Source organism: Chrysoperla carnea, chromosome 2 (assembly GCF_905475395.1).
Source record: "Chrysoperla carnea chromosome 2, inChrCarn1.1, whole genome shotgun sequence".
Lineage (NCBI taxonomy): Eukaryota > Metazoa > Arthropoda > Insecta > Neuroptera > Chrysopidae > Chrysoperla > Chrysoperla carnea.
The window spans coordinates 59,467,274-59,494,661 of NC_058338.1; the positions used below are offsets into that span (position 1 = coordinate 59,467,274).

General features: G+C 28.4%; 1 protein-coding gene across 2 annotated transcripts in view; it reads right to left on the reverse strand.

Moving 5' to 3' along the window:
- Positions 1-3,945: 3,945 nt before the first annotated feature.
- The window catches only part of LOC123293983 (b(0,+)-type amino acid transporter 1), a 91,288-nt gene continuing 67,845 nt past the window's right edge, over positions 3,946-27,388 (reverse strand). For both annotated transcript variants that reach the window (XM_044875010.1, XM_044875009.1), the window contains exons 2-10: positions 26,454-26,768; positions 21,998-22,099; positions 8,682-8,924; positions 8,369-8,494; positions 8,157-8,301; positions 6,675-6,999; positions 5,658-5,807; positions 5,392-5,560; positions 3,946-4,041 (exon numbers count right to left, since the gene is read on the reverse strand). In XM_044875010.1, the coding sequence (XP_044730945.1) occupies positions 3,977-4,041; positions 5,392-5,560; positions 5,658-5,807; positions 6,675-6,999; positions 8,157-8,301; positions 8,369-8,494; positions 8,682-8,924; positions 21,998-22,099; positions 26,454-26,768 (1,640 nt within the window). In that variant the 3' untranslated portion in view covers positions 3,946-3,976. The remainder of the gene's footprint in view (positions 4,042-5,391; positions 5,561-5,657; positions 5,808-6,674; positions 7,000-8,156; positions 8,302-8,368; positions 8,495-8,681; positions 8,925-21,997; positions 22,100-26,453; positions 26,769-27,388) is intronic.

Here is a 27,388-nt window from a genome sequence, read left to right on the forward strand (position 1 = left end):
TGATAGATCGTTTGGAAATTATAGATATTTCTATATTTAGAGTAATAAATTGAAATCGTCTAGAGGAAAAATTGAAATAATTTTGTAAGAAAAACGTAAATGAAGTGTTTTTAAAATTTATTTAAATTTATTTATTGAACTTGTTGAATATTATTATTTATTTATGTATTTTTTTTATATATGGAATTTTTAGCTGTTTAATTTATTAAATTTTAATTAATTTATTAACAAATTATCTAGTTTTAATTTATTTTTACCCACAGTTAAATTAATTACAAATTATTTACTGTATTTAGCCCGATAGAGCGCTTGTCGAATAAACTGAATGATATCGAATTTTTTACAACCATTTTTCAAGATGGTTATGTCGAAGCACGGCCCTTATTTTAAGCTGATTTTCGAAATATTAGTATGCAAGCGAAGATCGATAATAATGGCAGGAATTATTTATTAAATAAGGGTTACGAAATAGTTCAATATAACAATTATAACAAATGCAAGAATATCTAGCTACGAATAAATTCTAGAAAGTCGAACTTTAGAAAGTCTGATATCAGCAGGATTGAGGTTTTTTAGCAATATAAGAACATTAAAACTGGAGAAATCCGTAAAATTGACCTAAACCAATTTAAAAAACTCCTAACACGTCTTTGACTTCCATAACTAATGTCGACTTCATAGATCAATTTAAGAACCTCTCGTAGGTAGATGTGTTGTACTTACCTTTAAAATTTTTTGCTTCTTCTAGAACACCTTAAAACGAGGGTGACATACTCGGATGGAAATCGTATTATAGATGACGATCACGAACAGAAAAACTCCAATATTATCATTTTAATAATGTAAAAATAATATTATGATTATTTTAACATCAAATGCTTCCTTTTAAAATAGTGCTGCAAACTTTTCATCAAGAAAATCATCAAAAAAATGGTGCTTGAATTTTTCCTTTACATTCCAGGCGTTTTATCTAGTTCTAGGAGAACTTTTCAAGTTAGAAAGTTATTTGCCATAAAATAAAGTAGATAACAAGTTTTGGTGGAGCATATCTTCGAAAATCAAACCGATTTAAAAGTTTTTCTCCATATTAGGCCAGTATGTATTTAGTTAGAAAAGTATCTATCTGTCCAAAATATAACGAATATGCTAATATGTATCTCTATTGGATGAAGCCTCGAAGTGTCCTCCCAATAATTGACGTCTTTATTTATTTTTGAATTTTATGAAAATCAGAAATTTACACGATTTTTTGCGATTTTCTTAAGGGAGTACCAGCAACCCCCTTGAAAAAATCGAACAAATCACAAACAACTTTTTAATTTCAATTTATTGAAACAGAGCTTTTGGAGTATATTTTGACTCAAAAATAAAATAATTGGGTTCATTTAACGATTAATCTGCATGAGAACCACGCCAGGGGCTGAAGGTTTTTGATCACGGAAGAGGGCTGGATGGTGTACAAATAAAATTTATAGTTTAAAATGTAGGATAAAAAATTTTAAATTTAATAGATCAAGTTTTCGCAATGGCAAAAAATTTGGGTGAGATTTAAAAAACGGACAATAAATTTGCTTTTTTCGAGTCTTTAGTAGGCAGCTGTCACTCTCTTTGCCCCTTCACCTTGTTAAAGTCTTTGGCTTGGATAAAATTTTTAATAAGATTAGACAATTATGAATTGTTAAAAATAAAAAAATTATTAAATAACAAATGATATTTATTTAAAAACATATAATATATATCTTCATTTTGTACATTTTTGTTAAAACGGTTTTTTTATTTATTTTATATTACTATTATTATTTATTTTTACTTTTTTATTATTTATTAAATTTAAAAATATTTGTTTTATTTTCATTTGACTTTTGAAAAATATATATTTATTTTTAAATAATTACATATTTTGTGTGTTTTTATTTTAACAAATAGTTTTGTAAAATTGTAGTATTAATTATTTTATCTTTATTAACAAATTATGTAAAATGTAAAATATATATTTTTTTATTTTTTTAATTAAATATTTGTAAATTATAAAAATGTATAGTTCCTTTTATTTCCTTCTTTTTTAGAAAATAATAATTATTTTTTTCATTTTAATTAAATTCAAAACATAATTGTTTTATTTATATGTTTTTATAAATGCAAGTCTGTTGTTTTCAATTGTGCTGTATTTGAACGATAGGCTTGAAATCGATTACTGGAATTGAAATTGGACTAAAGAAAATTTTTATTATTTATATGTCGGAAATGAATCGAAATTAAACAGAAGTTTCCGAAACATTACTATAAGCCCAATAAATATTTTGAATTATTTTAGTCGGAATTTAACTATGGGCCTTATAAAAATGAAATACATATAAAATGTAAACTATAATACCGTTGCTGACAAATGATAATGCTATCAGCAAAAATTCCTTATGAGAAACTTTCTTTTGTTATCTTATTCGATTTTTTTTTCTCTGTGAATAATGAGAAATTTTGAAAAACAGTTAAATTCGTAGGAAATTACCGCAAAACAATTAAAATTATAGGTAGTCTTTTAATTTAACTAAAAGAAACATTAAGGAGGGCAGACTCACCAGTAATAGGAAAAAATAAATTACAAAATACTAATTTATTTTTTTCTATTACTTGCGAGTCAGCCCTCCTTAATAGGCAAGGATTAAGGATTTTCAAAAGTTTGAATATTAAAATGAGATTGACGATTGTATTTTTAATAAAATTTATTTTGGTTAAAAAAAATGTATTTTGATTTACTTTAAATAAAACAATTAAGTTTTTTTGATTGTATATAATTATTATTTTTGGTTAATAATATAGCTGCCCAAGTAAGGAATGATAAGTCCAAAAGTTTACAAGTTGCAGCTATTTTTTTTTTAAATAGTTTTTTTTTATTTAATTATTTGTTTTTAATAATCCTAGAAGTATTACTAAAAATATTGTTTGCTATCAATTAAATTGGATTTGCTTTCGAATAAAAATGTAAAATATTCTTAAAAACAATTGTATTTATTTTGGCATTAATAGCTTTAAAGTCTTTTAAGTTTCCAGTTTTTTTAAATTACGTATTTGACTTTTTATTAAATATATTTTTAATAATTCGCTCGTCTTCAAAAAATCTGGACACATTCGGAATAAATTCAAATCAAGATAACAATTTAAATTCAGTATCTGTACAAAAACGATTTAAATAATAAAGTGATTGTAATTATCTACAAACCATTCCAAGCTCTTTTGCCCATACTGATAAAAATGTAATGGTACTTTTTATAGATCAAAAATGGTTATATTTTATAAAAAAGAGAAGTAAAAATTTGTCTGATTTCAGTTTCGGAAAATTGAAGATGAAGGAAATACTAGTTAGAAAAGATTATGGGCCTAGAATTGTGAATGAGTCGAGTCCTTACCAAAAATATATTCAATTACAATATTCAATACAATTTTTAATAATGTACAGAAGTTAAAAAATTTTCAACGTCTTTGTAAAAAAGTTTGCCCCTAAAAAGTTGCACTTACAAATCCAATTTAATGCTATTTTTTTAGTTATTAAATCCACAAATTATCACAAGTTTTTTTTAGGTTTAAATGACACTCAAATTGCTTTTTCAACTACCTACTTTGTAGTTTTTCCGAAATATTTAACTCACTATATACAAAACAAAAATTATTTTCTTACGAAAAATGAATATAGAAAAAGTTAAATATTTTTTTGAACAAAATTACGTATTTTGTCTTAAAAATTTCGGAATGATTCTTTTATTTTAGAGATAGTTTTTCTAATTATTCCCATTGAAATATTTTTTTAACTTGTGTTTATTTTAGTTATTTTGTTTATAAAACCAACAATCTTACTTTGTAAATTTTTTTTTTGTGTTTTTCAATTTTATTTTTATTTATTTAAACAACATTTATTTTTGTCTAGATATTATTACGTTTTTTTCTTAATATTTCTTAGAGTATTTATAATGATTTTATATTTTTATTCAAACATTGTTTGTGTTGGAGCTACTTCCAAGAGTAATTGTAAAAATACTGTCATGCCATCTGCAAAAAAGAAAAAACTCTTAGTAAAATTTTAAAAAGGTTACGAAGACTTACTAAAATATGAGAAAATTAGGTAGGTTCAACCGTAAAAGCAAGCCTGAAAGCCTATTTTACAATTTCGTATGCCATGTTCGCGAATCACAAATACAGTAAAAAACAGCGTACAATAAAGTATTTTCATATTGTTAAGTCTCTCTCTATTGAGCTCTTGTGCTTTAACCCAACTTTCAGCAGCCAAAACCAGGACATATGACTCAAATTATAGAGTAAAATCTCGAATGCTCTCTTCTCGAATCCACACGTTTTGAAGGTTTATTTTACTATGTGTGTAATGTCTGTGGATACCTTTTTTCATTTTTAAAGAGGTCAAATCCCCCAGATTGGATTAGTATAATAAAGAAAGTTCTTTCATAACAAAATAACAACAGCTATTATTGTACTAATTGCTAGTCTAACAAAGCAATTTTGCTCGGAAATTTTTTTTTCTACATGTCTCAGTTTCAGAAATATAAGTGCTAGTTTCGCACACACTATTTTCGGCATCCCGCATTTCACTGCGTATATTTTTCGAAAAATATAAGGAGTAGATAAAATTAAAATATTGATAATAAATTCAAATTATTGCTGTAATATTTTTTGAAAAATCTTTGCAACAGTCAGCTACAAAAATCTTATAAACAAAGGGGAAAGTGCTAAATAATGACCTCTCAGGGAGAAATGATCTATCGTTGTTTTAAGTGAATCCACGTGATCAAATTAATGTTCAGCAAAGACTTATGGCGATATATAAGCTATTTTGTGTTAAAATGATTCCGATTTTGTGTGTAAAATTATAATAGGTATAATGATCCTCATGTGGCGGGTCTTGAATGTGTTGATTTAGTTAGATTATCTAACCAGTGATTTTTGTTTTCATACTAATCGTTGATGGAAAAAAACAATAAATATTTTATGTGAACTGTTTGGAAATAATGTAATAGGATCATTTTACCTACCTATTCTTACAAGGTCAGAAAAAAAAGTAGAGAAATATTGAATAGCTCTAAAAATTTGAACAAATAAATAAAAATTGATATGCCAATATCGCAATGCTTAAATAAAAAAGCCAAAAATATTTCGACCTTATACATATCTAGAACAGTTTGGCTATAAATTACACTTTTTCTTCGGGGGATCATTATAGGACACCTTTCTTTATTTGTAATTTTCTGCTACCTAATTTGACTTTTGAATAGTTTCGAACAAAAGTTTTTAGGATTGGGCTTTAAACCAAAATTAAAGATACAAGATTTGTTTTATTTAATTTTTTATTCTTTCGAATAGAGAAAATATAATTTTTTTGCGTCTTACCTAAGCACCGTAAATGATAACCATAATGTACGAATGGGACATAGAAAATCATTCCTGTCAAAATAAATGTAGCTGCATATAAATACTCAATCGTTGGATTCTCGACAATTGGTGCGACGACCAAATAAATTGAAATTACCAAAACCAATATTGGAATGATAAGCGGCACCTAATTTATATAAAAAAAAAAAAATTTAAATGAAATTATCTCTTATCTTTTATGATCTGTGCGGAATAATTTTGTAGGAATTTACAAAACAACTTACCTTATAGGGTCGCGGATAATTGGGTTTGGTATAACGCATAACAATAAGGGCAAGCATCGATCCTCCATAGAAGATCCATGCCGTAAAACTGAAAAAGTCAATTAAGGAATCTATTGTTCCATATAGGACCATTGCACCAGCGATTAAGGACTGAAATAAATTAAAATTTCAATTATTAATTAAATTATTTTTATAAGGAAATTAAGAGAGCAAAGGCTGATTTTTATAAATCTGTTCATACTTATTACTTATTAGAACTACGAGCTTATTCAAGGAAATGGAACGTAAAAAATCTATGAACGCTAACTTTCTGCTGAGTGGTAAATAACCTCTTGAGTCGATGTGGAGCATTATTTTTCATAAGACATATATATGGCAGAGCGGTCATCGGTCGAGAGGCAGAAAAGGGGGAAATAAAATGAGTAAAAATTGAAAAAAAATTCATACTCCTTGCAAAATAAGTTCCTTAAGGACCACACAAACGTTACGCAATACTAGCAGACATATCCCCCTTCCCTTCCCAGGTAATATCATTCAAACCATTTACCCCTTTTTCAGGTGTTTGGAAGGAGGGAGAGGACGGAAATGTCAGAAGTGTGTAACTTTTGTGCGATCATAACGTGGTGCTTTTCTCAATTTTTACTCATTTTATTGGAACTATGTTCCTTATCGCACGTTATCGTTCTGATTTGTTTGCTGGTTGGAGAGTAAAACCAAAAAAAGTGCAAAAAAAAAAAAAAAACACCAAATACCGACCAGCTTGCCATGAATTTTGAGAAAATGCAAAAATATTTTTATAATTTCAATTTGTATTTTTGGTCAAAATTTTATGTTTTATCATTTACAAAGTTTTTAAAAAATATTGCCATGGTAGGTTATTTGAATCACAGAGACGGTTGGTGTCTGTATAAATTGAGTTATTTGAATCGAAGATTTTTTACAAAGACCGTTGGTGTCTGTATTAATTGGGTGATTGCTAAAACCATTATTAAAATTTGTCTAATGGAGTATACTTACATGGAACATTAGTCCCGGTGTTGGAGTAAATCTCCTGATATGCACATAACTTAAAATATCCATTAAATGTCCTTCTCTGCTAGCAGCAAAACACAGCCGTCCAGCGGCAAATAATGTGCCGTTTGCAGATCCAAACGTTGAAACAGTAACTGATAATGGCATTAACCATGCCATCATACCTAATAATCTATTGCCAAATGTAACAGCCACAGCCTCTGAATCTATCATCTCCTGTGGGGACATAACAGCTAAATATGATACATTTATTAATGCATAACATATTGTCACTAATGGAATTCCAATGATTATTGACAGTGGTAAATTTCTGAAAACAAAAACTGGTATAAATACTTCTGATATAAGGGTGAAATCATCTCAATGGGTTGTTAAATAAAACACGATTTCGATTGCAAAAAAAATTAAGTATTAAATAACTTTTCGCTGGTGTTCGTCCATTTTTATTATTATTATATAGTTACCACTATATTTTAACGTAATAAGGATCTCTAATCAACATTAGCGTGCTCACAACTTTGATTGGGAAAATAATTTAAATTTTATGCAGGGTGATTAAAAAACTCGGGCATAGTTTTCTTGCACCAAAAGAAGTCAATAAATATAGTCAAAAATATGGTCATTTAAAATTTTTTTATTTTTAGTTAAGGAATCACTCAAAAATTCATTTGCATACTATTATTATATTTTTGTTTTAAAACTTCATTTCAGAAATGAAAAATTATTTGCCACAGAGACCACAATCCTATGCTGAAATTTTTCCCCATAAAATATGTACGACGTTGCAGGATACGAACTTTGCATTAGTTCCTATTCGAAGCGTATAACATAAATGCCATACAGAAATATATATGTAGGGCTTCGGAAATTTACCGGAAATCAAAAGTGTTTTTTTAACCTTAATGTAATTCGCTTCGAATACCTATGCAGAGTTAGTACCCACCAACGCCGTACATACTTGCTGGTGCAGGGGTGAGGTAGAAAGGAGTGTGACATCCATATTTTCATCTGTACCTACTCATCTGTACTGCACAAAACTAACGCCATGGTGCTTACAGTTACTTTTACATAAAGGAGCATCTTTTTCAACATAATTTCTGGTGGGTCATTTCATCCGAAAAATTTCGACATGGGGTTGTGTTCTAATATCTTCATATGAACTTTTTTAATTTTTTTGATGCAAGTAACCCAGTGAAGTTGTGCATTTTTTAAACACTTATGGAAAGAAGGTATATGATTATATGAGGGATTTGATTTTCTTTTAATTTTACAGTTATACCGTTATATAGACGGAGATTCTAAGATAACAAAAGAAGAATCGAGCTCATCAAATGAAAATCAGATTGTATATAGGACAAAATTACTTTGAATTTTTCATTTAGAAAATTTTTGGTTACAATAAATTGAGCTTTAACAATTATTTTCATCATTTAAGATTTTTTTTTGTGTTGGCAACAATTTTTTTACCTGGAGGGATTTTTAATTTCTTCAGTCACATAATTCAAATTATTCCAACCATCATAGGCCCATAAACCAGTATAAAATGCAGTTGCAATACTGCCAAAATTATAATAAGTACCCTCAAATGGATCTCGTAAATGTTGGGTATTTCCTACACGAAAAACATAAATACGAAATAAGTATATTTTCCAAATTATCCAGCATAATTATGTCATTACCTTCTGCTAATTTATAGCCTCCACCGATAATTACTATAAGTACTGCAACTAATTTTGCAGCTGTAAAAATATTTTGTACACATGTTGCCAAATTAACACTGTAGCAGTTAACAAATAATATCAGCACTGAAATAAAAATCAATCTGAAATTAAAAAGTGTTTTATCGAATTGTCTCGCCAACATAGCCGACGATAGATACATGCGTTGACTAGGAGTTTTAGAAGTAAGGAATTTTAAAAGAAGGAATTTTATGATTTTTTTTTAAGGAGTTTTAAAACTATGTTCTTAAATAAATTTTTAATATGTGTTTACCTACGGCCAGTAGAGCAACGATTTTGACTATAAAGTCTGGTGGTTCACATTCTGAAACGAACGGTTCAACTGCATATTTGGCAAAGCTGAGGCATATAATTGCCATTTGTGATGGTTTCAATACCAGAGTGCTTACCCAGGAGAAGAGGAACGCTGGTGGTGCACCAAATGCATCCATAAAATATGCATATTCTGCTCCTGAACTGGTGTTCATTGTGCCTAGTTCAGCATACGCTAAAGCACCTGTAACAAATAAATTTTTCAAAATTAATAATGGAATCTCTTGAATTTTTATTTGAGATTTGACATAAATAATGGGTAGATTTGAATTGAAAAAAAATTGAATTTTTATTTAGAAAACTTTCTAAAATATTTTAAATCATCCTTTTCGAAGTTTCTATTTACTTGGCCTAAAATTTTTGTATTGTTTGTATTATTTGAGATCACAAGTTTATACATTCCTTTATTATTCTGGTTAACAATTTCAATTTGGTGAAATATAGAAATAATGGTCGCAAAAATACGGGTGATAGCTCGTTGGATTCGGATTGATGTCTAGATTGTGCCAGACGTATTTTTTAGCACGTAAGAAATTGCAAAAGCTATAAACAATTAAAGATGAAAAAAAAGGTATTTTGTTTTTCGCCAACATTTCTTAAAATATTAATGTTTAAGAAATTTTAAGATTAATTAAAAATTCTTAAAGAGGAGAAAATTTCCAATAAAAAACCTACTCTCCCGGAACTCTATCTCTATTATTTATAATTTTAATTTAACGCTGAAAATAGGTCTTTTGAAGTAAATTTATTTAAATTGTTATTTATTCATCTTGAAGTAAATTTTTAACAACTTAGACAATTGTTTATTCAGAAAATTTGCTGGAATTTTCGTTTTCATTGTAAACTAAAAATTTTTTAAATGATTGACTTGAAATTTGTTGGCTTCGTGGTGGCCTTCTTATAGGTACCTATATGTACCTAGCAAGATCACGTCAAAAGGATGCTCATTACGGTTTAAATTTATAGGCAACCAAATTCTACATTCATTCTAGATGTGATGAACAATGAAATCGTTGTCATTTTAAATGTACAGATAAGTGATTTACTCGAGTTGTGTGCAAATACCATATTATAAAAGTAGATTTCAAAGTTATCAAGAAAAATAAGAAGCATATTTTTAATCGTATTTTGGGAAACTATGTCAGGCCGATTTGGATTAAAATTTGTAAATAGATTTAGAATAGTGTTTCAATTATCTTAATCTTAGTGAATTATTTGATAATTGTATTGTATTAATTGAGGAGCTGCTTTAAAATTAACAAATTACTAGAAGTATAATAATAAACTCTTGTGTAAAGTACATTTATAGTTTTTAACTAATTATTTATACATTATTCTAATTATTATTGATGAATCGATGATACAAGGCTGTTTTCAATACCATATAAATAGGATGGTCAGATTATCTGTCATAGTTGAATGGTTATGACGCATGTCACCACTATTATATTATAGTACATGATATTATATTTTATTTTTGTTAATATTTGATATACGATATCTGATAACCGACGTTTCTTTAATAATGGACTAACCATTTGCAATTTCAGGAAACGAAATGCGAAAATTAATCATGTTAAATGACGGATTTGGCCGGGTCTATATTAGGACGGGGCAATTTATTTAACATCATAAATCGGATAAATGCCTACCCTGTAAAAAAAATTACTTCATGGAAGTAAACGCATTTATTTGGCTATTGATGTTTCTATAGCAAGTAAATACTTATTCAGTCAACGATCTTATTAGTTATTACTTACTTCAAAGAAACAAGTATTTGACTGCTTAAAAATATTCTTGAGCTAAGAAAATATTCACTTGTTACCTTACTATGTTCAGAATATATTTTCTTGCAACTAGTACTTTTCAACAGTGTAGAATTGAGTTCTTGAAAAAAAACCACATGCACAACCAAATAGAGTCATAGCACTGGACAATTTTATGAAAGGTTGTGCTATATAGAAACTATGCGATGTTCAAATGCCAAAGTAAAACTTAAACAAAAAAACAATAAATTAAAATTTTTTTTTGATATTTTGTACGTGTTAGGTTATGTTAGGTTAAGTTATATTGGTTGTCCACGAAGGACACACTTAGGCTTTAGAGCCCATTGTGATACCATATAAGTGTTTTACCACCTTTTCGCTGATAATTTCACTTATTAGTTCCTCAATTTGAGAGGCCGAGTGCACCCCCTTCATGCATATACCATGCCCTACACCAGCCCATCACAACTATTAATTAAATTAATTTTGTTGCGACGGCGGGAATCGAACCCGCTATCCAAAGCATACCGCGGACGGTATTGGTTTCGCTCTAACCAACTAATAAGGCGACGTATTGGATGGTGAACAAAAATCTAAGTAAATTATGTAAATACTTCAAATCTAAATCTGAACTATTAACTAAGCTATTCACATTTTCAGGTACGTACTTCTGTAGCAAATGTAAGTATTTTATTCGATATTTGTTGAAAATAATAGAAAATGTAGGACGTTGAAACATAGGAGTCCAATCAACCTCAAGTAAATAAATAAAAATGAAACGAAAATGTTGTCTCTGACGCAAAGCCAGCCAAACGAAATACACGATGTCCGGGGAAATAGTAAATTTATATTAAATGTATATTATAATTATACATTTAATTGTTTTAATCTGTTTTCAATTTAATTATAATTACACAAAAATAAATTTTCCAATTAATTATTTTGAAATTAAAATGTAACATTTAATTAAAATGTAACATTATCTTGAAATATATTTTTACGGATTCAAAATATTTGATTTTTTTTATAATTAAAAATTCTAAGGTTTCATTTTGTGAATGGAAAAAAGAAAATAGTTGAAATAAACTGTTGCATATAATCGGCTTCATCAAATTTAATTTATTTAAACAGTACAGCAGAATCAAAGTTGAATTGATTCTCTTTTTAAAATTTTAATTTAATCATTTTTTTTTACATAAATATTTATATTCTTACATATTATTTTTTTAGCCTCCTTTGTCCTGTCCATGCAAGATCTTCGTTATTCTTTTATCAAATTCCCTTATTTCAAAGCTTTGTGTGCTGGATAATGACGAAAAATAGACTCACAATCTAAAAACGTACCGCTTAGGAAAAAACAGACAGGAGAAATAATATTCAGAATTATGTAATTTGTACATAATAACTGCAATAAAATTGTCTATAAAATAAAACGGAAATAATTTTTGTATCATCTTAATATATATATTTCTTGTGTGCGTGTGTATGTGACTGAACTCCTCCTAGACGGATGGACCGATTTCGATGAAATTTTTTGTGTGAGTTCAAGGGGATTGGAGAATGGTTTAGATTTACCATTCGGTCCACTACAACTGTTTTTAAGGGTTCCACACCAAAAAAGTTAAATCTGATTAAATGGTGGGAGCGCATATAAATCATATCACATTATATTACAACTTACTATGTGTACTATGTATTTTAGAGCCATATGCGAGCGCAGCGAGCTCCACTGCCGAAGGCCAGGCCAAAGGTCGAAGCTCAGGCCGGTCCAATAAATGGGAGTTAAATTGGGGTTTAGCGGGATGAGTGTAGCAGACAGGCTAAACGTAGTATAGGTATTAATGAATTGTAGTTACGTTTCCACAGGACAACGTCTGTTTGGGCCGCTAAATAATTTTGTGAATTCAGATGTTTTTTTTAATTAATTTTTATTTGTAAGGAGTTTTTGATTTTGGAATGTTTTACATCAGATTCGACGGATGGCGCTATCATCGCATTCAATATTATTCTATTTTATTGACGTGTGTACAGGACAACGTCTGTCGGGTCCGCTAGTTTATATATTATTTCTGTAGCCTGTTATTACCAACGAGTACCGCACTGTGGAATTCCACACGGGACGAGCTAGTGAACGTTATTGTTAAACGTGAAAATTACTCCCTGTTTTTAAAAATGGAATAAAATAATTATTAGTAACATCGCTTATTGGTTAAAAGGTAAATAAATATTTTGTCTCATTGACCAAAAGACACCCGTTATAAACTCTTATTTACATTCAATTTCTCATTGAGACTTTGCTAGTGTACACCTATAAGTATACAGAATAATGCAATCTTTTCACTACATTGAAATGGAACAAATTTGAAAGAAATTTAATAAAAGTCATACTGCGTATACATTTTCTGCAACCCTCTTGAAAATATCACACCTGTTATGGGGCGAAGCGAAGTCACAAAGAGAAAGTTAGTGTTTTTTTTTTTTAAACTTGTGTTTTAAATCAGGAAAAAAGACTCGTAACTGGTGTTTTAAATCAGGAAGTAACTTTTACGTTTAACAATTCCAAGACTGTATCAAAATATACCTAGGACACCTACTTGCGTCTTACGTTAGCATAATAGCGCAAGTTCTGATTCGATTCAAGAAAAAGGATCAAACATAATTTGAGTCTAGACATAGACAATCTTGAAAATATTCAGACTACATAAATAATTGACTTAGTTTTAAACTACATTTTACAGTATTTATATTTAAGGAGAGTAGCATTCGAGGTTAATTCTTTAATTATTATTACATTTTAAAACACAATAAACGAAGTGGAAAAATATTGAAATTAATACAAAATTTTCATCATTAACATTATCATTAGACAATAGAATTTATTATCCGTTTTGCTTATATTTTCTTTAAATTATTATGAACAACAATTTTGGCAAATTTACAATTTTAACATAAACTAACCGCAACAGTCTATTTATTACGTTAAGGATTAGTTGAAAATATATTCATTAAAAAAAAAGTAATTGAATAAATACATTTGTAACAATAAATACTTATAATATAGTGTAATTAATTTTTTTAAAGCTATTATGAAGCATTTATTTTTCTGGTTTGGGAAATATTGACTTTTGTTTTTTTTTTTTACTTTTGATGTTATCATATTTTAATTGGATTTGTTTTACACACTGACGTTGGATCTTTCGTTACTCGACTAATATCTGGTTGATTTAAAAAAATTGAACGATAAGTACCTATCGTACGAAGAAAATGGCTTTGGAGTATAACTCCTTGTATACGATTTTAGTCGATATCTAAAAAATTAACTCGTCCTATAGTCGGAGGTAGCTATTAAAGGGATTTTATGCAAATCGGAAAAACGGAAACAACAAATGAAAATTAAGAAAACCCTCAAAAATTTGTGTTTTGGAATTTGGTAAATGGGAGAGATTTGTTCACTAAAGAAAGATATTACCAATTAAGATAGAACGCGCACCAAGGCAATTTGGGGTAGAAATTATTTGTACCTTATTTTCAACTTTGATGATGAATTTTGTTATAACTTCGTGAATGTAGGCGAAAAATAGGAATAACATTTTTAAATATCTGTCTTAGTTTAGCTAAATAAGAAAAAAAATTTATAATTTTCGATATTTTGACTCCAGATATCGAAAAGTGTTATTCTTCCTTTTCGTCTTATACTGTCAAGTTATATCATAAGTCACCATGTCACCATCAAAATTGAAAAAATATATATTTTTTAAATTTGTGTCCCCACTATCGTACTCATACCCTTCATTAATCGGGCATAACGGGATTTTTTATTTTCAATAAATAATTACGGCTTTAACTTTAAGTAGTTTTTTTTTTTTTTTAATTTCCACCGACTAGTTTTGGATAAATCTATGAAAACTTATAATCCATCTACCGTTTTCCCATAAGACATAAGATATTAAATATGCCTACCTTTGAAGTCATTCATTTATTTAAATAATCGGACCCTCCCCTAAAATTTTCAGAATTGATTTAGACTTAGTCTAATTTAAAATAACTTAATCTTAACATCTCTTTGATCAAAATGTCGCCTATTTTCTTGGTAGCATCTTATTGAACAAATCTCTATATATGTATTCGTTGTGTGCGTAGTCATGGTAGGGATAATAAAATCGATGCCAGCGCTTTAAGTGAAAAATTTTGGAGATAAAGTGGGCTGTTATGACTAATTTGCAATTCTTTACATGTTAATGATATAGAAACTGTCAAATTAAAATGATTGAAAAACACTAATTAATTAAACTTAATGCATTAAAAATTGTGAAAATAAGAAATCAAATTGTACAAATATTATTTTTCAAATGTTAATTATCGTAATTATTTATTTAAATTTGTGAAACAAGAATATTAAATTTTAAATGTAAGTTTTCAATGCAATCCACACAATTATATATGCATCCATTAATTCTATAATTAAAGTAGTGTATCGTTGTCATGGAAACGAAATTCACGCTCGGAGCGAATAGAATAATTTCTCCACAATTGTGTGAGAAGTTTTTGAGATATAACTTAAGTACTGTACAAAAGGCTAGTATGTCATAAGTGGTTCTGAAGTTAGCTAGAAAAATACTCACGAAGGGCTATTATGTAGTTACCTACATAAAGTAAAGTCACATAATTTTGAGTATTTGTTAGATGAATATTCATTCATATCTAAACTTGGCAATCATTTATTAATAATTAAATTTTATTAGTTGCATTTATTGAATATTGTTGTTGACAAGGTCGAATCGAGTAAAATTTTCAAGTATATTTAATGAATAGATCAAGTTCATTTTTATATTTATTTTTGACTCATTGTTTTGTCATTTAGATTTAACTTTATTTTGGGCATTGAAAAATTGAATTTGTTCTTTTTTAAAACCCTTAAAAATGATAATAGAGTAGAAGCTCGAATAAGCATGCTTAGAAAGTTTTTAATAAGTACCATTACTCGAGTTTGTGTATTCAGTGTCTCAAAAAATGCACGGACACTGAGATACATTTCATCACCAACATGGTACACTATGCCTATTCGTTGTGTGCGTAGTCATGGTAGGGATAATAAAATCGATGCCAGCGCTTTAAGTGAAAAATTTTGGAGATAAAGTGGGCTGTTATGACTAATTTGCAATTATTTACATGTTAATGATATAGAAACTGTCAAATTAAAATGATTGAAAAACACTAATTAATTAAACTTAATGCATTAAAAATTGTGAAAATAAGAAATCAAATTGTACAAATATTATTTTTCAAATGTTAATTATCGTAATTATTTATTTAAATTTGTGAAACAAGAATATTAAATTTTAAATGTAAGTTTTCAATGCAATCCACACAATTATATATGCATCCATTAATTCTATAATTAAAGTAGTGTATCGTTGTCATGGAAACGAAATTCACGCTCGGAGCGAATAGCAAGCCTGTAATTTGTGAATATTTTTTGAGTTAAATTCATTTTAGATTTGATTGTAAATATATTTTTTATAAATAATTTTTGGTGAATTTCAATATTAATTATCAAAATCAAAGTTAATAATTACTTGTTTTTATTCAACAACTCAATTAACTATTAATTAAGCTTATAGTACCAATTTATCAAAATCAGATTATAAATGCTCCGGTCAAGTACTTTTAATTCGTTTGCATTCAATTGAAAATACTATGTCAATACTATTTACAGCTACGCCAGTCAAATTCTACATTAAAATCGAAAAACGCGATGTAAAGCTGCTTTTTTGGTTTGTTATTTGGACTCCTTATCGGAGGTTAAACTATTTTTTGCGAGCAAAAAAAAAAGTTGTGCTTTAGATTTTCGGGCTTATTTCAGTTTTTCACCTATTATTATTATTAAAAGTTAGGTAGCACAACTTTTTTTGTCTTGCAAAGCGTAGTTTCACACTTCCCTAAGGGGTTTAACATACCAAAAAAGCACCTTTGCATCGCTTTTTAGCCGCAATTTGTACTGGTTTTGAAAATTTTTCGAAGTAATCTAAATAATTTTTTTTTTCGATTTTTACAATAAATTTTCATAAGGCTCACTAATTGAAGCCATCTACAAATTTTCATCTCTCTATCTTTTATATTTTTGGAGAAAATGGGCACCAAAGTTTGGTTCCAATTTGCCTCCCCTCCACGAGAAAACAATGATCACAGAAAATTGTTTCAAGCAAAAGTTATTTATTTTTTTAAAAACTATTGTTACCGTTTAATTTTGTTCTATCTCTAACGGTATAACATAAGCAAAACTCAAAATTTTAACATTTCTGAAAACCATGTAAATTTTTCAAGCATCATATACCAAAACCATTAGACATACGAAGCAGCGGGTTGGCTTAAATTATTTAAAATTTAATATACTTTCAAAATGATGGTAGCAACTTATGTCAAAAGCTCATAGTTTTTGAATAAAATTGCAAAAACATACAACAAAAGTAGCTTTATATCGCGTTTTGCGATTTTAGTTTTTTTTTTGTTTTGTAAAATTTAACTGGCGTAGGCGTAAAATATTCAAGTTTAAAATGACAATAATTGCACACAGAAACATTATTATTATATTATTATTTCAATATTCGTATATCCATAATTTATATTACTAATTAATTCGCAGGAAATAGGACTAGGAAAATAAATGAATTATTATTATTATTGATTAAATTATTACAAACAATAATTAGTTAAATTCTAGGTATTTTAAATAAAATAGAAAAGTTTACTCGAGATATCTATCATTTCCTATGCTCGGCCAATACTTTCCGAAATCTCTATTTTTTAAGTACAAAACCCATCAAATTCCGATTTGGGAAAACTGATCGAGCGTATAGGTTTGCAACTATCAAAAATCGATTCTATGGTTTAAAAAAACCCTAAACTCTTGCCAGTTACACAACGAAACAACTCTCCTAAGAAATCTATGCTTTATGTTCGATTTTTTAGATTTTACAAATGTTTTAATGATCATCCTATATTTGACTAGACACAAAATGTTAAAATTAGAAAAAAGTCCTTGATTATTTAAATTTCTATTAACAATCATATAATATGATTCCATATGAAAAGCTTTCTAGAATAATAATAATTATTTTTCTATCAAGTAAGTTCAAGGTGAATTAATTTCTTTATAGTAATCTACATATATTTTAATATTGTGTAAGGTTTCTATTTTTATTAAACATATAGATTTCAGATACACAGATTTCATATCATAGATAAACTGATTACAAAAATTGTATAATGATAAAAACCTTAACATTTAATGAATTAAATTTTCATCGTTAGAGGTTTCGTTAAAAGTAAATTAAGTCTTCTTCTCACTTCAATAATGTTATAGAAAATTTATCCTATGTAGGTGCCAAGTTATTGAAATGAAACTCATCAGTATCAATTAATACGACTTTTATATCTACATTGAAATAAATGTGGATCCAACAATTTGTTTAATTTTTTATTGTTTATCTTGGGAATACCCTGTAAAAACTCCCTATGAAAATAATTATAAAATTTTTCTAAGAATTTAAAAACAAGTAAAATTTAAAAAACTTAATAAACCAACGAAAAAAATAAAAATAATTTTATTATATATGTATTTTTTATTACATAAAAATTTATTTATTTGTGGCAACGCAAGGAAATGGTATATAGTAGAGTCTCGATAATCGGATCTCACAACAATCGGAAAGGTCCTGTAATCGAACCACTTTTCACCCGATCGCACTTTCCACACAGCTTTCTAGAATCACTAAAAATGAAACTTTTTTATATACACCGTGTTCTGTTTTTGACTGCAAAAGTCCAGATGCATCCTTGATGAGCTTATTTTGGTAAGCTGGATTTCTGCAGTCAATAACAGAACACGGTGTATACATCTAAGCGTACAACAAGTATGCTGTGTGTACAGCCTCTCTTAAATACATACTCTCACTGTCACAAAAATGCATCGGATTACATATAAAACTATATGTAATTCGTGCATTTTTTGTGACACTGAGTATACATTCTAATGTTGTTATGTAATGTTTCCATTTATTGGGAGAAACCCAATAATCGGAAGCACCCATGATTTATATTGAGACCTGATTAACACCTGATTGAGGTATTGTGACACCTTAGATTTATATCGAGTCTCTACTGAATTCTTATCAAAATAGTCGTTATTAAAATATAGATAAATCAAAAATAAAATTATAATGAATGAAAAATTTAATAATATTATTTATTACTTTTACTTTCTAAGGTATTAAAGGATTTATTATTCATACAAAAAAATTCTTTAACTGAGCCAACACACAAAAAATGTGTAAGTTTTAAGTTAAACATTATCATAAAAGCGAATAAAGGGATACGAAGTAAACGAACGAATTTATACATGTTATGTCATAGGAATTTTCAAAATAAATTTCACAGATTAAATACCACACACATCACCAAATATTTATTATGTTAAGAGGAATTTAATAAATTTTTACAATAAAGACACAAACAAATCTTATTTACAAAAAAATGTTCGAAATAAATTTTTCGTTTTTATTTCGAAGACAACAAAAGTATAAATTATTTTAATTTTGTATTATTTACTTAAATCTTTGTCAAATATTTAGTAGTATTTTTGGCGCCGAGCCGGAATAAAAGTATTTTCTTGTAGTGCCTATGGAATAGTAAAATTGTTGCTTTCTTTTATACCTATCTTTCGTATATGATACTCATAGTTTATTTGCAATACATATGGTACCCATGGAAAGATATATCGTGTTTTTAACCTTGATTCTGTTTTTATGGCCAATCCTTGCAGAATGATTAAAACCCGATAAAGTTTTGAGATGTGTGTAGTCTGCAGCTTTTTACTGATTTATATAGGAACATCAGCATACGAACCAATGTCGTCATGTGTAAAATATTTTTAGTTTTAAAAATATTTAACTGACTAATATTTTCTATGTAAGTTGATGAATTTATTATATTTTCTTTTGCAAGACAATAAAAAAACCCAGTTTAGGTACACTATTTTCACAATCATAGTCTCCTATTTTAATGTTATAAGTAGTCATAAAATCAACGACAAAAAAGCATATGAGCGTGCTCAGATTTTGATATATTGAACTCTCAAATTTTTATGGAAGTAGAATAAAAAAAGTAAAGTTACTAATGCCCTTATTTCGGGATTTTCTAAATATTTACACTTTTGTACACACGAATGTGACTGGCGCATTTCTTACACGGAAAATTAAGTAATACCTATATGTATGAATTTTAATATTTTTTTACATGGGTAATAAAAGAAATTCTAAATTTTAAATATAGGTATCAAAAAATGAACAATCTCGATTTTAACTGTGAACATGAATCAGAAAGCATTCCTTAAATAGTACGAAAGATCTAAAAAAAATACAAAAATTGTATTATAAAATTTAAATTATCTATAATGTCTCCATATGAGTTGTTTGATCGGAGTGTAAAAAACAATGTTCTTGATAATTTGAAATTTATTTAATAAATGTAAGTGATTTTAAATTAAAAGAGAAAAATGTATTTGTAACAAAAATACAACATTTTAGTTAAAATGTATTCTTTTGTAATTTGCAATTTGTAACTTGAAACTTCATTTTCAAAAGAAAAAAATGTTTATATGTTGTTTTTTCATTATATTCACTTTATACCGAAAATGTTGTTTTTCGATAATAAAAAATAAATCCAATTTCGATATTCAAGGTTAAATTATATAATATGCTTTAAAATAAAATACACAGGATGATTGTTTAAATAAAAAATCGAAAAGCGACTAAATCTTTTGCCTTCCATTGATTATTTAAAATGCTCTTGACATATCTTATTTTTTTAAGCAAGTATTGGGTAAATATTTCAGATAATTGATAATGCATGTGAGTAGATGAATTTGATTTAGTATATTTTTAGTTGCCAAAAACGCTCTGGAAAATTTTTATGTATAAGTTTTGAAAATAGTGGTTCTCTCAACAAGTGACTCGGAAACTATAGCCATGAACGACGATTCATTTCTCTAAATGTATTGATACATTTTTAATTTGAAGATATCGATTTTAATAAATTTCTCCCATAACTAACGAAAGCCTAGTCTGCTCCTCTTTGTGGGGTAAAAAGGGTGTGTATAGTAGTTGTTCTTATAAAAAATATTGATCCCGCGACAGACGAATAGAGCGGTATGAAAATACGTCAACGATAAGCAAAACAAAAGTAATGAATTCTAATTTTTGATAATTATGACAGTAATTGATTTTCTAAATTATTGTGTATTGGGTTTTAATATTGAAAAATTAGCCTTGAGGATCTTCTATTTTTTTTACTTCAAAATATTTGACAAACGTATAAAATGATCAGATATTAATAATTTTTTTTTTTTTTTTTGAAAATTAAAAATATTTTAACTACAATAACGAGACGAAACGATAGAAAACATTCAATCAAACGTAAGCCAAGGTGATAGAAAACTTTTACAAGACAAGATAATACAAGAGACATGCTTTCTAAAAAACAAGCTTCATTTTTACTTATATTAAGCAGACTTTTTAAATATTATATTCCGAGATTTATCTCGATTTGGCTTCTTTTCACATTAAATTGTTGAGATTTTTTCGCAACTATAGCATACTCCGATACTTTTCGAAAAATTGAGATTTAATCAAATCACCCAGTCCTTAGATGGAAACATTTAATAAAAAGAAATTTTCTTTGGCGCTCATTTCTTACACTGTATTATTGGTAAAATTACGTTGTCTTTGACATCAATTGACTTTTTCAATAACGACTGATTTCTTTTCAAAGCGTTTTGATAATTACATGAAAAAAGAAAAACTTTTTGTTTATTTTTTGTTTTCAAAGGCTACAAATTGTAAATGTATAGAAAATACTAATTAAATGAAACTTCCCTGATCTTTGATCTTTAATATATACAAATAAGATTTTTATAATGTTGAGTTCTAAATAAAAGTAGTTGATGCTGATTTTAAGTTAGAAATTTAATATCTAGAAAATCAAACGCAAATTGATATTCTAAATAAAAATATAGAATTTAATTTTCGAAGCAATACTTACAATTTGATGTAATTTTAGTTTGAGTTTTTTTTTTCAAATGTGTGAATCAACAAATGCGAATTTAGTTGCAAGAACGTCTTCAAATATCTATCTATCTACTCTACTTAGTTATCATAGCTAAATGAATAAAACATTGTTTTTTAGAGCAAAAGTCAAACCCAGGAAAAGATAAACTCTAGTTCCAGGAGAGATGGGACGAATTTACTAACTGTGTATTTGATACCCTAAAATACTAATCACATTGATTGAGTAATAGTATTGCTAAAATTTGATGTATTTAATGATTTGTTAAATAAAAATATTTTTTTTTTCGAAAATATAAATATTTTTTACTTAATTCAAGTTCTCTATTTATACCTTTAATAATATTATCAAAAAATGAATTGAAACTTACCCAATAATGATAGGAGGCCACATGCCATCCATATAATAAAGCTCATCCCGATGGAGCCGGTACGTACCAGCAATCCTGACGGTGACACGAAAATTCCAGACCCTGGACAAAGAAAAGATGAATGAACTTAAATACTATTGAACTATAAAGCCAGTATTATGATTTTGATCTATGTACGAAATTTGTCTTATTTAATGACATAAAATCATGATATTGCATAGTAAAAAATAAGAAATACAATAATTTTTTATATCGAATTGAAAAAATCTCTTACATCACGCTAAACTCTAATACATATTAGTATTTTGTGATGTCATAGAATTATAAATCATTTTCAAAATAATAAATTAAAAGCTTTTTTAAGCCAGAAAGTACTGGCGACGGTCAACGTGAAAAATTCGTTTCACCTTAATTTTTTTCCGATAATTTTTAAGATTGACAGAAGTGAATGAAAATTCATTTCGATTCTCTAAAATGTGGAATATTACCTACATTTTTTCGAGTGGTCATTAACATGTTTCGTTCTAGTAACCAAAAATTACACACGTTCGAATAACTAAAAAGGGGTAGTCGACGCAATTAAGATATTTTCGAAGTATCCAATGAAGCAAAATAATGACGATTACTGAGCTATACAAAGAAAAAGGAGGATTTCTGGCAAGAAAGTTCATATCGTCAATTTATGTTGGATTATATTAATAAAGGAAACTTTTTTTATATTAATAACGGCTACTATTAATGGGTACTTTTTCTATGTTAACGGCCCAAAATAATGTTAACGGCTGGTTTTTCTGAAGAAAAATCTGAAGAAAAAGATATGAAAACAAAGAAATGAAGTAAAAAATGTATGTCCATAATTATACTGACCATATTTTTGACGATATCGATAGCGGTTGTCTCAAGCACTTGAAGGGGTGAGAAGTGCCTATAGGTCAGTCCCCCTAATTGGAGGCCAATTTTTTTGGGCTACACACTTCGTGACCATGGGGAATGGGTACGTAATGTTACCAAAAACTAAAATCGGCTTTTTTGAAAAATTTGAAAAAAGGTTTTCTGGAAAACTATTTTGATTTTCGCTGATAAAATTAAATGGGAAAGTTGAAGATAATTCAAAAATATGTATTTTGAGCCAAGATACTCGATCATGTATCTTTACCATTTCTCTAGTTATAAGCAATTGAAGTTTTGAAATTGACTAATTTTTTTCGAAGAACCGGCGGGGATGAGGGATAATAATAGTATGAAACGGTAGCACTTTTTATGTACAACCTATGTACTTTTTTCGAATTTTTATTAATAATGGAAACGAGCCTATACCTGTTTGTTTTTGAAAATGAGCCCCTTCAGATTGAAGTATGACTAAACATCTACAAAATATCAAAGCATCAAATTAAGAATCCATCCCCCATGGTCACAAAGTGTGTATCAAAAATGTTAATCTCGTTTTATAGCTGATAGGGGTACAATAGGGGTAAATTTAAGAAAAACAAGTGAAAAAAAACAATTGACTTAGTTAATTGTTGAAATACCATGCATAGTCAGTGTTGATTTCTTTATCACATTACACATACAAAAATGTATAGACAGTGTTGATGCGCAATCGTTTGTTTTTTGACGTCACGTAAATCGTAAATAACAAAAGATATTCACTTTTAAATAAACACACACACACTGATATACACTTATATTAATGCACACTATAAAATATGCAACCTAATTAACGCCCTTGTGGGTAAACAGTGATGTTTACAAAAAAATGTTTCAATCAAAAGTTTTTTATTTTTTTATAAGGAACATTTTTTACATTTAAACTTTTGTTCTATCTCTAACGGTTTACAAGATGGGTCCTACGGACCCTAGACCCAATTGACCTATGATGCTCATTTACGAACTTGACCTCACTTTTTACGTCCTGAGTACGCTGTAAAAATTTCAGCTCGATATCTTTTTTCGTTTTTGAGTTATCGTGACCACAGACGGACGGACGGACGGACGGACAACCAGAAATGGACTAATTAGGTGATTTTATGAACAGCTATGACAAAATTTTTTTCCTAGCATCATTATTTTTAAGCGTTACAAACTTGGGACTAAACTTAATATACTATGTATATTTCATATATGCATGGTATAAAAATTAGGTAAAAGTGAATGAAAATTATCGTAGTAGACTAAAAATGTCTTTTGGAGGGATTCTAACAATTAGTGCAGTGTTTAGATCAGAGTTCCGTCCAGATTTATTTTTCCATAACTAATCTTAATATATATATTTCTTGTGTGTGTGTGTATGTGACTGAACTCCTCCTAGACGGCTGGACCGATTTCGATGAAATTTTTTGTGTGAGTTCAAGGGGATTCGAGGATGGTTTAGATTTACAATTTGGTCCAGTAAAACTGTTTTTGAGGGCACCGTACCAAAAAAATTAAATTTCATTAAATGGTGGGAGCGCATATAAATCATATCACATTATGTATACTATGTGTACTATGTATTTTTAATAGTATTCAGGTATTGTCAATAGGCATTTATTAGAGCCATATGCGAGCGCAGCGAGCTCTACTATCAAAGGTCAGGCCAAAGTTCGAAGGTCAGGCCACTCCAATAAATAGGAGTTAAATTGGGGTTTAGCGGGATGGGTTTAGCGGACAGGCTAAACGTAGTACAGGTATTCATGAATTGGAGTTACGTTTTTACGGGACAACGTCCGTCGGGGCCGCTAGTAAAAGTATATAATTCTCAATGTAATTCGATGGCACTAACATAATTGATTTTTTCTCAATGAGAATCAAAAATAAATCAACTTCAAATGTTGCTATTAACTATCATTTGTTGGAAACGCGAAAAATATTTTGTATTTCATTAAAATATACTTTCTGTCCTATTGAATTTCATATGCAAACAAACTTATAATATTTAACTATGTTTCAATAAACTCGTGGAAGAAATGTTGGCATAAAAATATAAATATAATTGAAAATATTATTAAAAGCCAAAGAAAACAATTGGAATTTGACAGTGCTATGTCAAAATGTCATTCATTATAATTGCTTTAAGATAACACTACGACAAAATCGTATAATTATAATTCATTAAAATTGTGACTAGTTTAAAAAAACAGAAAAAATTTAAATAATTTATATTTACATAAAATATTTTTTCATTTTAAAATTTGTTTTACTGGGTGATTTGTGTGCAAATGTGACATTTGTTTAATATAGAGGTGATTTTTTAAAAGATTAAGGAAGAATAAAAATATTATATTAATTTTCTGGATGCCTTCATGGTCAAACAGTCAACTTTGTTTTTTTAAATGGAACTACATATTTTTAAAAGCAAATTCTTGTTCTTTTATTCCTAAGCTTCAATTTTTGGCACCTCATTTCAGATAATTTTAAGTTATGTAAACATGAATGTTTCCATAAGGAAAATAAATTATTATAGAATATTTTTAATGTCTTTAGAAGAACGATATAATACCAAGCTCTTACGATATAAGTCATCATTTACTTTCGAGCATTACCACAGAATAGTCTTATAAATTCCACGGAATTCTTTATTTATGATTTCATCTACGATGGTTTGTTATAGAATTGATAGTTCAACCTGTATCTACATTTACCGTCTAACAATAAATAAGTTTGATAGGCTGCCAAATGTGGTATACGTAACAATCAAATTATCTTATTATTGTTGATAATATTAGACATAATTATGTATTTAATTTTGTATTTTAAAAATGCTTTGTTTTTTATTTTTTTAATACATAAATTTTCATTCTTAATTTTCGTTGTGAGGCGCTTACCAAAATAAAAATTGCGCGTTTATACAATTTTTTAATTGTTTGAACTTTGTTGAAGCATTGCCAAATTATGCAAGATGATTTCATTATTTGGTAAAGTCTTATATTGAATAAATAAATGCCTTTATAGTTTTACACCATAAATATATCATTTATATGAAAACAATAGTAACTTTCTATCCTGAAATTGAGCCTGTTTAAAGTTTGTTGTTTTTTATTAGACTATCAGTCATACATTTGAATACACGGTAAGAAACGAATGACGTTTACTACAATGCTGATATGGTAAAGATTCAGATACTATAGTATCTATGTTAGCGTAAGTAATATTACAGTATTACAAAAGGTTATTCACCATAAGCATTGCGGGTCTCGTCAATCAGTATGGGCCTGGCTCCGCTATAACTAATGATAATGTTACAATTCTCTCAATACAGTACACAGTATGACGTTCACACCAATACTGACATAGTGATATGAATTCAATCTTCTGGGTAGTCTATTTTAAAAACCAATCGGTCGATTTCATTTTTTTATCACAAAGTAGGAAGTGCCATTTAAAATTTCAAATATGCAAGTCAATAGAAACCATGGAGATAATAGAAAATTTCGTGTGATATACAATTTTAGACCATATTTTTAGTCTACACACTTACCAATCATAGTTCCAACAATTAGAGCCACCCCACTGACGAGTCCCACCCGTCTCTTGAGGTGAATAGGGTCATCCGCAATTGTGCCCGGTCCCTCCAACTGGTCCGGCCCTGGTGCGGCATCACTACCGCCCGAGTCCTCGCTGCCACCGCTGCAGATGAGACCCCCATTGCAGCTCCCGTTAGAGGATCTGACTGTTGCATTAATTCCACCATTGTTTGGTGTGCCCGCATTCGGTACGCTTCCATTGTGTTGTATACCATTTGTTCCACGCCACTGTAAAACGGTGCCGTCTTTTGTAGACACATTGTTATTTCCTAAAACAAACAAAATACATTTTTGTAAATTTTTATGTCACATATTCAAGAGAAGTCTTATATAAATTTTGATGTAGCATTAAAATAATTGCAATAGTGAATTTCAGTGATACTCTATTGATGACGTACACTATTTCAATTTATATCAACATCGTCAATAGTTTTAAAACTACTAACCCAAATAACTAATAGAATTTCACTCAATGCAATGCAGCAGATTCAATCAATTCTAATGGAAATGTAGTTTACTAGAAACCAAAGAAATCGCTTGTTTTTGTGATTTTTAGTTGTTTCCATAAAATCAAATTTTATATTCGTAGATAATCAGATTTGTCCACCATATGCTGGTTTTATGTGCACATTTATTTGCACAAAGATTATGTTTTCTGATTTTCAATTTTCTTCATTAAATCCCCGAACCAAATGTTTTTTAAACCCCGAACCAAAAAGGGTAGTGTTATAAATTTGACCGATACGTGTGTCTGTGGGTCTGAGGCAAAGCATTGAGAAGAGTGTTATGATATGTTTCAAATGCGAATTAGGGTTACGTACCCGAAAAAATTGTTTGGGGTTTTTTAAATTTTGTAAATTTCACTCGTCAACGATATTTTTTATCTACC